The sequence below is a fragment of the Copadichromis virginalis genome, linkage group LG20 (assembly GCF_057382275.1).
Source record: "Copadichromis virginalis isolate Kocher_CV1m ecotype Utaka linkage group LG20, C_Virginalis_male_GT1.1, whole genome shotgun sequence".
NCBI lineage: Eukaryota > Metazoa > Chordata > Actinopteri > Cichliformes > Cichlidae > Copadichromis > Copadichromis virginalis.
Window position 1 is genome coordinate 3,558,690 of NC_140637.1, and position 14,910 is coordinate 3,573,599.

General features: G+C 42.5%; 1 protein-coding gene across 5 annotated transcripts in view; it reads right to left on the reverse strand.

The window, feature by feature from the left end:
* Window positions 1–14,910, reverse strand: part of scn8aa (sodium channel, voltage gated, type VIII, alpha subunit a) — a 48,811-nt gene that overhangs the window by 28,143 nt on the left and 5,758 nt on the right. For 2 of the 5 annotated variants that reach the window (XM_085443783.1, XM_085443784.1), the window contains exons 3-12: window positions 12,754–12,872; window positions 11,444–11,533; window positions 10,846–10,974; window positions 9,909–10,000; window positions 6,839–7,060; window positions 6,517–6,580; window positions 6,208–6,349; window positions 3,842–4,048; window positions 3,470–3,751; window positions 444–758 (exon numbers count right to left, since the gene is read on the reverse strand). In XM_085443783.1, coding sequence (XP_085299909.1) covers window positions 444–758; window positions 3,470–3,751; window positions 3,842–4,048; window positions 6,208–6,349; window positions 6,517–6,580; window positions 6,839–7,060; window positions 9,909–10,000; window positions 10,846–10,974; window positions 11,444–11,533; window positions 12,754–12,872 — 1,662 coding nt within the window. Of the gene's footprint in view, window positions 1–443; window positions 759–3,469; window positions 3,752–3,841; window positions 4,049–6,207; window positions 6,350–6,516; window positions 6,581–6,838; window positions 7,061–9,908; window positions 10,001–10,209; window positions 10,302–10,845; window positions 10,975–11,443; window positions 11,534–12,753; window positions 12,873–14,910 lie in introns of all 5 variants that reach the window. The other 3 variants (XM_085443785.1, XM_085443786.1, XM_085443787.1) reach the window with 3 other exon arrangements.

The window sequence follows — 14,910 nt, forward strand, 5'->3', positions numbered from 1 at the left end:
GTGAACGGGAACTTAAAACACAAAACTGTGTGTTACTTCTTTCTCTGATCTGTACACTAACGGGTCAGTGAGCAGCTGAATGATTTTGAGTGCAGGTACTTTATGAGTTATAAGTTTGATGCTGACATATTCAAAACATTAACAGTCATCATTCATTTCAAACAGTAAAATTGCCTGGAAGTCACTGATAGACCAAGTATGAAGCTAACTTGTGAAAGGTTGGTTTAAGTATAAATGCTATAATCACGTTTATTTTCCCATCCTTTGCCTACAGTTGGAGGGCAGCATACACTGCAGGGGCTGGGGGAGGGGAGGCGCGAGCGCTTAGCCAAGAGATACATACGGACTTGCAAAGATGACAGTAGAGGATAGAGAGCCAGAAAGAAACGTAACGGACGAGAGGGGGGCCATGCCTAGATAGGTCTACTCATTGACTTCCTTACACTTTCGTCAGTAGCTGCCTTATCTATTTTCACCTCAGGCAGAAGGCGTCCACCGGGCCCGGGGCCAATGAGCGACACCACGCCGTTGCAGTCCACCGTGCTGTTCCTCTTGCCATGGAAGCCAGTGTAGCTGCTCCGCCGGTACGGGCTGAACAGGGAGCCTCGCCGCTCCTCGCACTCCTCGACGGTGCTGTGCTCATCGTCGGCGAATTCGTTCTCCGAGCCCACGTCCTTGCTGCGGCCCTTAAAACTGAAGATGCTGCTCTTGCTGTTGTGGCGTGAGAGGAAGGGTGAGCCCGGTATACTCAGGAGAGACTGGAGGAAGGAAATAGAAAAAGGATGAGAAGAGGAGATATTTGTGTGACGGAGCCCTGGGCCCTTCTGGGCCCATCAACTCCAGAGGACAAGATGAAAGCCAACATCTGTGGGAAATTTAATGCAGCAAGGGCTCCTTCCCACGAGGAGCCATATTCTTCTGACTAAATAAACAAGAACTAGATAATTAGGTTAGTGATATGCTTCAGTGTCAAGGTCACACACACACACACACACACACAGGACAGAGATACAGGCGTCTGAGACAAGTGCAATCTGAACATCAGTCACGACAGCAACAATCTGGAATGTAGCTAGCATTGATCCAGCTATTTTTTTTAGCTCTACACAAAGTATGCTAGCTCACGGGAAATCAAATGTTTTGACAATAGCCCTCTGGTTGTGTAGAAGATGAGTGAAAAGCGCAAAGGATCCATTGCATGTCACATGAAGGATTTTCACAGAAAAGCGTTACATAAGGCCCGTAGGCCTCGTTAACTCGTCAGCTGAATACTTCTCCATAGAACACAAAAAAATTAAAAGTCAGCGAAGCTCGAGCACGGTCTAAGCACAGCAGCAGGACTGCTCCCTGTTACAGATTTGTGTAAATAATTCTGAAAATGAGGCCTCATACATCAACGTTGGGTACACACAAAAACAGGCCAAAATGAGGCGCACACTACTTCCAGCACAAAAGTTGATATCCAGAACAAGTGGCCAGGAAAATGCGAGCATCTCTGTGGAACCGTTGACCTATGAGACGTGTGCAAGAAAGAGGAAATGGAAGCTGATGGTGAGGTGGTCAATGAGAGGAATCTTTTTATCTGTAATGATGCAGATAGACCGGTTCTTATATCACACCTATCTATTCTATCTGAACACTCCAATACGACATGCCTCAATCATCCACTGACACAAACACTTTCTATCTAACCACACAGTTATAAGCCGATGTATCCACTGGCGAACTCGGGATGAGCATCTTACCCATGCACACTGGAGAAGCAAGGAATCGAACCATCAAACTAACAGATGACCTGCATTACCTCCTAAGCTGAAGCAACCACAATTGTTAGTCTGACTTCATGATGCACTTTTTCACTAACACACATATTAACTTCAATGAAGTGATCCAAGTATTTAGCAGTGTTATTTTAAGTTGTTCTGTGAGCGCCCTTAAGTTGCAGCTGTAACTAAAATCTCTAAACTAAAAACTTCGCTCACAGAAGACTGAGCCAAACTGTTAAAGGACGTCTGGCTTCCTTTCATTGATAGTTTTACCTCCCATTAATCAGACTACCAGATTTTCATGAATGTCATTGCTTGTCGAGATCTAAGACAGATGATACAAAATTAGAGAACCGCAGAAGAGTCAGTAGTCCACCGTATCACCAAGTTAGTGAGTGCCATAAAGCCTCCTCCGGTTGTCTCATTTATTGACTACGTAAATTTGTTGTCTGTGAATAAAGCCGATGCGTACCCTCACCAGAGCCTCAATCATACTGCAGGCCAAGTTCAGACAAGAAAAGATCAATTTCTACCCTTAAATGACATCCTCAGGCAAGTGGTATCACAATCATTTTGACAAGCTTTAAATCAGTCAGCTTGATTCCTGTAAAACAAATAAATGCTGCTGCGACACATAGAGCTGCAATGAATGCTCAGGTAATCCCAGAGGAATGTTTGACTGGAAAACCAAGCAATTAGTAAAAAAAAAAAAGTAAAATTGTATTTATATAGCACCTATCAAGATAACAATCACTAAGTGCGCCACAGAAGCTAAAACATAAAAATAAAAATCAACCAAAAGCAAGTTTAAAAAGATGATTTTTTAGCTGTTTTTTAAAAGCGACCACTGAGTCCACAGATCTCAGGCTCAAAGGGAGAGAGTTCCACAGTTTGGGGGCCACAGTTACAAAAGCTCTGTCGCCTCGTGTGTTTGACAACCAGCAAGCCCTGGTCACATGACCTCAGGGACCTGCTGGGAATGTATGGATGCAAATCACAAATAAATAAGGTCGCTCATTTCTGATTTAGTCAATTATGAGGCCCTTTGCATCAACCATTTACTGTATAGTAGAATTTGCACATGTGGAGGTAGGATATGAGGCCGATCCACACACATACATTTTAAGGCACACCATTTCACGCCTTTGTACACTATCTATGCCTAGTCTTAACCACTACTGAGGCCCCTGGACATGTGCTTCACTACACGCTGCTCTGTAAGTGCAATCTTATATTTCACACACTGAAAATGAAAAGTAGTAAGAATGCCGTCCCTGCAGCCATGTGACTTACTGACGTCTATATTCTATTCATAGACATGAAAAGGTATCTGTTCTAATTCTGTGTGTTGTTTGAGTTTCATTTGGTCTCATTTTGGCACAAAAGGCCTCATACAGCTTTACGCTAGCCATGTAGATATTTTCTTATATGTTGGTGATTTTAGATTTTCTTTTTCCTGCAAGACTTCTAGTACCATCCCCAACATGTGTGAAAAAATCTACATCACAGCATGATCATGAGTGAAATACTCATCCCCAGAGAAGAGTTTGTCAAATTCAGTGTTTTTATTCTTGAGCTGCAAATTCTGTTTATCGTGTAAAATTACTAACAGTTTATATCTTGTTATAATTTAGCTTAAATTTTCCTTTCAATCAAAATGTCAGCATCTGATCATTGCTAACAAAAGGGAATATCTTCCTCACCTGGTTCATGATGGAAGACTTTCGGCCCAGGCGGTTATCGGGGAATCTGAAGCGGCTCCTTTTGCTGCCATCGTCCGACTCTGACTTGACAAACTTCTCGCTGTCGCCTTTCTCCTTCTCCTGCTCCTTCTGCCGCCACTTCTTCTTACGGTTGCGGCGCTCTTTAGCGCTCTTGGAGCTGAGCTTCGACATCTCGGACGAACTGCAGGAAAGACGCCCTCCTCCATCGTCTTCAACCGCATCCTCCGACACTGTGCCTGCAGAGGTTGCCATTGCAGCCGTCTACCGAGAAACGAGCACGCGAGTGAAGTCAGAACGATATTTTGACACAATCCATGAAAAAGTTTTGCCTTCAACTTGCAGAGGACTCACCTGAGCATCTTCTTGCTGCTTCTTTAGCTGCTCCAGCATCGCCTTGAATTCTTCTTCCTTCTGCGCGGCCTCTTCCATGGTGGCCTGATTCTGCTCCTCATAGGCCATGGCTACCACAGCCAAGATCAGATTCACCAAGTAGAAAGAACCCACAAAGATCACCAAGACAAAGAAAATCATGTAGGTCTTCCCTGCCGCCCTGAGGGTCTGTTAGGAGGCAGTGCCACAGAGGTCCGGGGAGAGAGAGGAAGAAAACAGCAGACCCGTGAGATCTGATACATGACTTCAACGCCACAATCAACGTCAGCCTCACTGCTCATCTCTTAATATGACTCATCAGAAAGAAATAGAAGACGTACACTGGTCTGAGCATTCCTGGGGGCAAAAATGAATGCAAGCCTCAAGTGAGGAGGGTAAATGTCTCTCACCTTCTGAGGACAGAAGAGTCAAATCTTAACTTAAAACAGCTCACACGATTTCATTTGTCTGTTTCTGATGTGAAAATAATGTGTGGAAATAAATTGAGTAAATGATTTTATACTTTGTGCTCATTAAAACCCTCCATGTGAGACTGTATTGTTCATCAGAAAGAACTGACCTACTTTGCACGCTCACTGTGAATAGCCAAACTATTTCTACAGATTTGGACGCTATGCCCACTGGAGATGAGAAGTGAGGAGACTGAGCAGCAGAGGTACAGCTGAACAGATGAACACACAAAGGAGAAAGCTCATTGGTGTCACTTTGTCTTCATGCTAACATACAATTGTTAAAGTCATTCTCGCGCTGTTATATTTTTAGGTTTAGATAAACCAGCAAACGAATAGTCATCATGAAAGGATCCCAAATTTGACTAAAAATGTTCTCGCTCATGCACCTCATCAAAAAATGAAATACGTCTTCAGGCAGCAAAAAGGAGAGAAAAAGGACTCTAGCAGGTAGAGAAGTGAAATATCCTCACCCATCAATTATGCATGCAGTTGACGTGATGCTGAGAAGTGCGTGCAGGACATTTGGCTCAAACGTTCTATTTTAGTGGCACAAAACGAAATCTTACATATATAATAAAATGCTCAGTACTGAGAAACAAATATGATCCATAGGAAGGCGTTTTATTACTTAATGTCCTTACACCAAACCAAAAGCGGCTACGTAATGATTATTCTACACATACGGCGTACAGTATGAGCGAGAGCCTGCAGTTGGAAGCTGAATTTCAAAGATGAGAGCGAAAATAGAAATATGTGCCAGGATGCTCTCATCAGGTCTCATCGCTCTCATTGGTCATACTGTAATCCTCAGCCCTTAATATTTCATGCTTCCTTCCTTCCACTTGTACGTGGAGGCAGGGCTGTCTCCACCATTTCAGGGAAGCTTAATGTGGAACAGCCTGCAAGACAGACCAGATGGCGGTGACGGGGCCACAGTATCCACATGAGACTGAGAACAGGGGATAAACTTGGAGGTGAACTAGAGCTGAATGCAGAAGCCACCACCAGTTTTTGAATAATGTAATTTGAATAATTACAGGATGTTTGGTACACAATTTTTTATTGGCATTTGTGCTGCAGTGTAATAAAATCACTAGACAGCTGATAACCACCTCCACCATGCGATTGGTTTGTCTGTCAACTGGATCGCTTAAAAAATGTTTTTGCAAAATTGGACATGTGAGGTCACATTTTTATCCAAAATCAGTTCATTCACCGTTTGAGGCGAGTTTTTCAGCTTTAGTGGTGCAGTTGAAGACTGCTGTCATCAGGCACCAGTTTAGCTCACTGGTTGAGCAGGTGCCCACACACACAGCTGAACATATATATTTACTAGGTATGTGTGTTTTTAAAGGGATGCCAAATGCTGTCATTTTTCTGTAAAGCAAATTTACCTTGCCTTTGGGTATAAATAAAGTTACCTTGACCTTGACCTTGACTGCTGTATTTCTTCCTCTCTTCCTGTCTAATCTTCACCAGTGAACTAACCAGTAAAGGCAAAAGAAATCTTTAAAAAGCTGCTGTCACTAATAATGGATGAGAAACAAACCATCCATCGCACCATCCTTTTTTAATCATTTCATTGATTTATCCAGTTAAGGGTTGTACTATTGGGGGCGGAGCCTATCCCAGCTGTCACATGGCAAGAGGTGTGATACACTCTGGGCAGGCTGCCACTCTATTGCACTTCAGGCTAGCATTATTTATTTATCTATGCTTTTGGTGACTTTGTTTGAATTATAATATATGTTCATCAAAATTAACACCTTTGAAGCCTCGATAAAATCTGTCCAAAGGCCAAATATCAATCAGATTTCAGCACTGAGGGCTGTTACATGGTGAAACAAGCTGAAGGTGTGGACACATCTGCTTTACCAGCATGTAAAGGTTCTCCCAGAAGTCCTGTGTCATGAGTCGGAAGAGAGCCAGGAAGGCCCAGCCGAAGCTGTCAAAGCTGGTGTAGCCGTAGTTTGGATTCCTCCCAGCTTTCATGCATGTGTAGCCCTCCGGGCAGCGGCTGAGGGGTGGAGAGAGAGCGAGAGAGAGACACATAGAGACAGAACAGGGCATTCAGCCCAAAAATGAGTCAGCACTATTTACTGATAATGTAGTCTGACTATAAGCACACAGAGGAGCTACAGCAAATCTTGGTACTCTTTTTGAAGGGTGGAGAAGGCAACTCACCCAGAGTCTGAGCTGTTCCCACAGAGCAGAGCGTCCAACTGGCCAGGCAGGAAGTAGAAGTTGGCTGAGAGGGGGAAAAAAGCAAGAAAGAAAAACTGCCAAACTGAGTCATTTCGCTCACATTCTGTCGAGATTTACTAAATTTACTCCATTCAGCGCATTTCTGACTCCAGCTCACTCAGAAATTTTGACTTCAGTTCATTTGAAACAAATTCCTTTAAGTGCCAAAACGACATATTGTTTCCCCATTCAAGCATATGGGTTGACTCATACTCTGACCTCCGTGCCAGGTCACCGTTGGTGACGCCTTGACTCTACTTACTGTCGTTCGTGATGTATTCGTCCCAGTCAAAGCCCTTACTGCCATTGGCTAGGTAACTCTCGTTGGTGTTGATTGGCCAGAACACACACTTGTGGCGCAGGTTACCCATGAAGAGCTGGAGACCAATGAGGGCAAAGACGCTCAAACAGAAGACGGTCAGGATCATCACATCCGAAAGCTTCTTCACAGATTGGATCAGGGCACCCACAATGGTCTTCAGGCCTGCAGGCCAGCCACAATCACACATGCGCACGCACACAAACACACACACACACACACACACATTCACAAACCACACAGGTGATGCAGGAGCTCCTCATGTCCCATGTGTTAATCTCTGGAGTGTCAGCTGCTACTAGAGCTCATCTTTTTAAATTTGTCACTGGGACGAAGCCCGTAAATCCCTGCATCTTAAGATGTTCATAAAAATCTGGCTGAGACTACATTTGAAAACCTTCCCACTGAATTTAATTATAAATAGAAATAATAGATGTATTGTCATCGACTTGAATATACAACTAAATGTTCATTTTTAACTAAATTCAACATCAAAACAAAAGGGATCATTTTATAAATAAAAATCTGAACTGGTAAAATACTATAAATTTTAGATATGGGTAGTAATACATTTTGGACAAAACTGGGAGTTTACATACAGAACATCTCTAGAAACAACAAACAGGAAATATTCAGGAGCCTTCCCACTCTTTTCAGATTATTGCAACAGATCTCAAATCCAAATAATGGGCTCTTCAACAGAAGAAATTAGCATTTCATTGCCAATGACGGATGAAGTAAAAAAGAGGGGGAAGACTTTCTATAAGTGAGAGGAAATCCATAAGGAAAAGAGCACAGCAGCACAACGAGAGGCCATGAGAGGGACAGAGGCACAGGCAGGGGGGCATTAAACCACATGCAGGTCATTTAAACTCCAAGGCTGAACAGAAGCAATTCAATGCCAGTGCCGGTGTGGGCACTTTCTTGAACTGTCTTGTGTAAGGTGTCATTAGGAAAGCACTGACTCCCCATACCGCGACCCTGTAGTCTGTCTCATCCACTAAAGACAAAATCGCTTTAACTTCCAGACCAGCCTCCTCTGGCAGCATTCGCACAGATCCACGAGGAACTCAAAGATGGAGGCAGGATCGCCCACGCCCCATTTTTACTGTTCACCCACTACACGTACAGCAGGCTTGACCTGCTACAAGCTTTCGATAAATTATGATCTTAATTTAGACTTTCAAATAATCTTACTAAAAGCTCCGTCAAACCAGACATGTAAGGAGCTGCTCGTGTTTAAAGGGACCTATTATAATTTCTTTATTTCCTCATGTGCTGTTACAGCAGCTGATGTTCATGCTATGTAAGAGCAAAAACCTCAGGCTTAAAGCAGGTAAATGCTCCGTTTCTGGCAGTTTTTTTCAAGGATTTCAAGATATCTAAATGCGCAGAAGCTCCACCCACCTTTTGTTTGCAAAGGACAGCCAATCAAAAGAAAGCTTGTATAACGGGGGGAATGCAACAGCTTGATGCATTCGGGGGTCGCACAAAGCCCCAGCATAATCTAAAAAAGCAGTAAAGACTTAAACTAGAACTCAGAGTCCAACAATTAAAGCGTGGAGCTAGAAATAAGCATAGCAGGTCCACTTTAAATCACCATACATCTTATTTACAAGCACATGAAAAAAATTATCAAATCAAACTAACAGATCTATGTTTCCCTGGAAAAAGCCCTCCCATTCACATGGATTACTGTTTGCTTTATTAAACAAATCTATAAAAATCAATAAAAGCTCCAATTTCATTACTTCTGTACCAGCATTTTAACAGAGAGTCCAGAATTTTGGGGAAATATGTTATTAATTTTGTGGCTGAACGCTACATTAGAAGATCAATACATCCTACCAACCAGTGTTTCGTCAGATTTTAAAAAAGCAGATACGATGTGTTAAATAAGGATGTTTGGAGCTGCTTTTAGGTGGCTGCTGTCTTTGGACAGAGCCAGGAAGTCTGTTTGCAGTCTTTAAGTTAACCAGATGCTCGCAGTAACTTTAGGTACTGGCATGAGAATGGTATCAATTTTCTCATCCAACTTTGAGCCCAAAAACAAACAAGCATATTTCCCAAAATGCCAAACTGATATCTAAATCGTCTGCACTCAAAGAAGACTTTTTCAAATTTCAGCATGAATGTGTAATTTGAAAAAGAAAGCAATCTTTAGTGGCTGTTTTGCAACATGTGTTTAATGTTCTCCGGTCAGATGTCCGGTCAGCGTTACCATTCCATCTGCATTCCCAAATATCTTTTTTTTTTTTTGTGATATATCATTCAAGGAGGTCGTAAAAACAGAGAAAAAAAATCAATCAACAAGCTAAAAAACAAAAAAGAGGGCAAATCAAACTTTCAATGCCATTAATCAGCCAAGCTCTTGGTAGGCTAATATTATAAAAGCAAGTGACCGAAAAGCATCATGCAGCATAAGAGGTATGTTCACAAACTAGGCTTGGCAGTCTTCATACATAAGTAATGGGTATGTTCTATAAGATCTGTATAAGAGCTATACCTTTTCTCATAAAATACAGCTCACAGGTTTGTTTTGGACCCCATTACTAGGAATCCTCTCAAATTTCCAATTAGGAACAACTACAGGGATTAAAGCTGTCTGATTTTTCTTTTCTCATAAAACATAACATGCATATTGTAAGTTTACAGTGTTCTAACAACACATTTCTTTGCCATAAGTAACGGCATTTGCTTCTTCTGAAAAGCTATTTGAAGTTGAGTGAGTTGAAGCTATTTCTCCTTAAAGACAAAAGCTGCCTTGGAAACAAGAGCGCTACCGGGGCAGAAGAGAGTGCAGACACTTTGGAGGGCCCTAGAGGAGACTGCAAAGCCTATCAAAAATGTATTAGTACCATTTTTGATAATTTTGGAGGAAAAATAAATCAAAAAATGGTTTTCTCCAATTTTTTTTTTTTAATATCGCTAAAATCATAATAGTAATTATAATAATAGTGAGTAGAAAGGAAAGGGTGAGAGGATCAGCCTTAGTGTTTAAACTGAGTCTCACCTGGAATGACAGAGATAGTTTTCAATGCTCGGAGAACTCTGAATGTTCTCAGCGCAGATACATTGCCCAGGTCCACAAACTCTGTTATATATCTGAAATAGGGGAAGGATCACACACAGAACAAACACGATGACAAAAACCACACACGCCAAGAGCACAACACCACCGAACCAGGAGGAAACGACGCCACTCACAGAGCCTGTCCACTGAGGAGAAGGGTGGAAGGTAAAAGGAAAGAAAGACACACACACCTAACACCGACCCCGCCCCACTGCCCCCACCCCGCACCATCCTGTCTTACCTGGAATTACAGAAATAGTTTTCAATGCCCTCAACACCCTGAACGTGCGCAGAGCTGAGACATTGCCTAGGTTTACAAACTCTGTTATATACCTGCAGGATCAAACCACAGTTACAACAGCTTATTATTTACATGCAGATAAACGGTGAAAAGATCAATTCAGACAAAGATGGGCTTTGTGAGAAACAATGACATTTTGTATGATGGTCTTTTTGGGGGGAGGGGTGGGGGCTGTATTTGCTCATATGGAAATAAGTAAACTAGGTGACTTATAGTCGCTGGGAAGACACTGAGCATTAAATTGGATTTTGCAGGCTCCTGACGACTGAGAGAGAAAATGTGAATGACAAGAGTTGGATGGCGAGAGGGAGATGAATCAGACTGAATGACAGTGAGGTGTGGGTGTTGTCAAGGAGGCCGAGCAGTGTCAGATGGAGATCTTCGATTCCCAAAGAGAAAACCAGAGAAGTCTCGGCTCAAATGAGGAAACACAGAAGACGGGTTATCAGATAGGAAACAGGCAAAAGATAATAACTAAAACATCAGTTTACTTTAACCCAACCCAAATACGCAACGTATTTGTGTCCAATTTAACATCCTATTTACTCAGAGCTCGATCGAAATTAAAATACTTACGCCATCGAAATGACCATGAAATCCAGCCAGTTCCATGGATCTCTTAGGAATGTAAACCCATCTATACAGAAGCCTCGCGCAGTGATCTTTACAAGAGACTCGAACGTATAAATTCCCGTGAACGTGTACCTGGAAGACAAAGCGTTGACAGAATCAGTTCACCGCGCTAGATCAAAGCTCGCTCATTTCTAAGTGCCTGCACCTTCATTAACTGTTAAGACACCCAGGAAATTAGAATCATGCAAAATCAGATAAAACACTTTTCTGTCGGTCTAATGTTTTATTAGAATGTTGCTTCGTTACATTTGAGCCACACAAATTTCCAGAAAACAGAGGTTTTCAAATACACTGCGATGGTGTCCAGAGGCACAATTACAAATAGTGTCCTGCAGCATATAGCCCCATCAGTGTTTTCTTCTAAAATCTTGATTCTTGTGTGAAAAATATATAGTATGGTTATTGTGCAGAGGGTTTAAAGAGAAAATTCAAATTTAAAATTTCACAGAATTTGACCATCTGTGACTCAGATGTAGTGCCAACATAGGGACACAAACATTTATCACCCATTTATATATGAAAACAGATAAAGTGTACTTACTCTACTTGTTTTGACCACTCAGGAGGATCGCTAAAGGTCATGAATATACAGTTGGTCAAAATAGTACACATAATGATCATGCTGAAAAGAGTGAGGAGCATGTTAAGGAAAACGCAGACTGTAGTGGTAATCACATACATCATCAAGCCTCCATGACATGTAAAACATAAGAATAAAAAATACAGCTTGCAGTAGGTAACGTATGTCCTACAGTCGAGTACGCATAAACAGCCAGCAATATTTAAACAGTTAAAGTCAAGACATGAACTCAAAGCACTTAACTGAAGGTGGTTAAACGTAGCCACTACTATTAAATATTTAAACAGTATATATTTAGGGGAAATGCAAAACTACAGTACATTTTAAAGGTGCAAAGCTTTCAGTGCAGAGAGGCTGACACTCAAAGGAAACCAGGGAAACTTCAGACTTGGCTTTAAATGCCTGCAGAGGTCAGTATTAGTTGTGCCTTGAAATATTTGAACAATATTTCTGTACAGCATTAACCAGCAGTTGCAAAGACCTACACAGTGCACTCTACACAAATGTAGATTTAGGTGGGCAAAATAAAATGCCACTCACATTACTGCTTCTCTGTTTTATTTTACTTACTTTTTTATATATATCTATAAAAATAATTAATTTGTGCCTAAACTGGAAAACCTTTAATTATGCACCTTGCCTCATTTAGTATCTATGGACAGATCTTTAAATAAACCACGTGTATCTGCGGGCACCACTAACTCACAGGTTGCATTGCTGCAGGAAGGAGGCACAGTGGGGCACAGTCTGCTTCATTTTTAAACCAGATGCCCAAACAGTCGTGTGTCACATGACACACAGCTGGCTCACTTCCCTTAACTTGTGCAAATAGATAAGATAAAACAAGTCAAATAAAATATATTTCAAAAATCACATAAAATATTAACATGCAGCTCTGATCAGCTGAGGTCCTAAAACAAGTTTCCTTTTATGTCTTTAACAGTGCTTCAAATCGAGGGTGCATCCTCCAACTGTTCCTTCTGGATTCGTAGATAATGCACCGATAATGTGCTTACCGAGAGGTCTAGCTTGGCTGACTGTTAAGGATGACTCATCATTTGTGCTAGCCTTTCCCTTCAGTGATAAAATGGCTACTGCATGGCATCCTCTGTGCTCTTTCTTGACTGTAACAAACCGACTCTCTCCTGTACCTCCACTCACAGGAAACGTCGATAGCAGCGCGAGCAGAGAGACAGAACACATCATGAATAATACACATAAACAGGAAACCTTTTCAGTCCCAGCAGTTTAGAAACCATTTCAAAGGATATGAATGTATCAAAATTTTAATAGCTAATCGCCTAACCGGATTAAAAGGACTTATTAAGTACAAGGCAGGTGTGGCACTAAAACGGAAGATTGTCTTCCCTCTATTTAGCACTATAAATGTCTGTGGAGAGAAGAAACAGAGAGAGAGAGAGAGAGGGAGACAGTTAACAATCAGAAAGATTATAAATAGACAAAGAACAATAGCAAGGAATATTTAAAAATGTATATGTCATCCTATTTGAAACATTGTGAAAACATTTTCTGCAAGGCATACACGGCCAGTATGCGGACGATAAATAAACAACGTGCATTTGGTCATTTAAGTAAAATGCTGCTTTTAAACAAATGCAAATAAAGTGAGAACTGCTGGCAGGATGACTGTGTGTTGTCCCAGAATCTCAGTGCTGCACCGCCCACTGTGGCGTCTTTAAGGGGAAGGAAACGGGCAAAACCGAGAGGAGAATGCGAGCCACTTTCTGTGGATAACCTCATAATTGTTTAAATAAAACATGGCAATTTGCATGAAACATTCGGGGCCCTTGTGCTTTTAACAAGGCATCTCTCACTCCACGCTAAGCCTCTGAAGAGACACCGACAGCGGAGTCAGGAGGGAGGGAGAGGAGGAGGAAAGAGGAGAAGCGGGGCAGATGGGTGGGGAGGTGGGAAGCAAGGTGCCTCACGGCGGTGGCGTCACATGACCGCGTGTATTTTGTGCGTTTTGGACAGAAATAAGGTGTGTGCCCGAGTTCTTACTATGACATAAACGTCTGAAAAAAACAAAATGACGAATGCGTCCACTTACAAATAAGACGGATCACCCCTGATGTCAATATTACCTAAATGAAGGGAGACGTCAGCACAGTTTCAAATGACTGGACCCACTTCCTTCCTCCAACCTTCCTCTCTTATTATAATTATAGGTCAGTGCATCTCCCTCATCATTAACACTGTCATCTACCAGTCAAGACAATCACACGCTTGGAAATGTCCCATCATGACATTTCTCTTAAACACAGCCATCGTGCACATATGCAGGGTACACATCCATGACTCACAAACAAATGCATAATTACACACATCACATGCAGCAGCAGCAGCAGCACCACAGCACAATCAATAACCACCACTGTCACCCTGACACACATGTCCTCCACAGCTATCCATGAAGCGCTTTTTTTTGGGTAACACATGACAAAAGTGCTGCTGCAAAGCTACTGAAAATTTCATAATCTAGAGCTGAACGAGGAGGAGAGGCAGAGAAGGCGGGGGGTGGAGAGCGAATGAAGCAGGCAGGCAGGGAGCAACTGTGGCAACAGCAGGCTGAGGAGAAGCAGGGCACGAGGAGCCAGAACGGGGAAGCTGGGCGGAAGACGAAGAGGAGGACGGGAGGGGGGGATGGGTGGGAGAGAGAAACCAAGAGCGGCTTCGACACAGAAGCTCGATCCAGCAGGCAGGGCTGCAGCATCTGCATCCGTGAGGGCCTCAACAGCCATTCGGCGACCCCCTTTTTTGACCCTTGTGGCAAGCGATAAATGGGCTGCGTTTATGGCGCCTTTAGCCCGAAAGCCCCACAGTCACAGAGACATTAATATATGAATGCTATAAGGCCTTCCTATGAGATGCCCATGCATTCCTTGCCGTGCTTTCGCCCTGTTTATGCCATTTGGTGTGCAAAAAAATATATTTTTGCATTGTCTCTAGAGGCATGCTGAAATATTCCTGACAATGTTATTAAAATAGATGAAAATTAAACCATTACTGTAAGGTAATATTACTGTAAACATCTTTAACCAGTCCACACAAGACAAAATGCTGCGTTTTCTCCGATATACATCCACTGATATGATGGGGCAAGAACTTGTGACGGGGTGACTTCAGTCATCTTATTTTTGAGACGCTCTGCTGTGTCTGTGGCAGATCTTTGTCCTCAGCAAAACATGTTTTGGTTATCTTGGCTGCAGCATGAAGGACAGCAAATGTGCTCATGCATCCTTGCACATGTTGTCTGTTTCATCTCTGTCCTCTCTTCATCTCTCCCTCCCTCCCTTCCTTCTATGTCCTCTCCTTGAAATCTTTCGCCGGCCTTGAACAGTGATGGCAACCACGACCCGGCCTAGCTCAGCTCAGCGTGGCACAGCCCTGCTCGGGCCACCAACCAG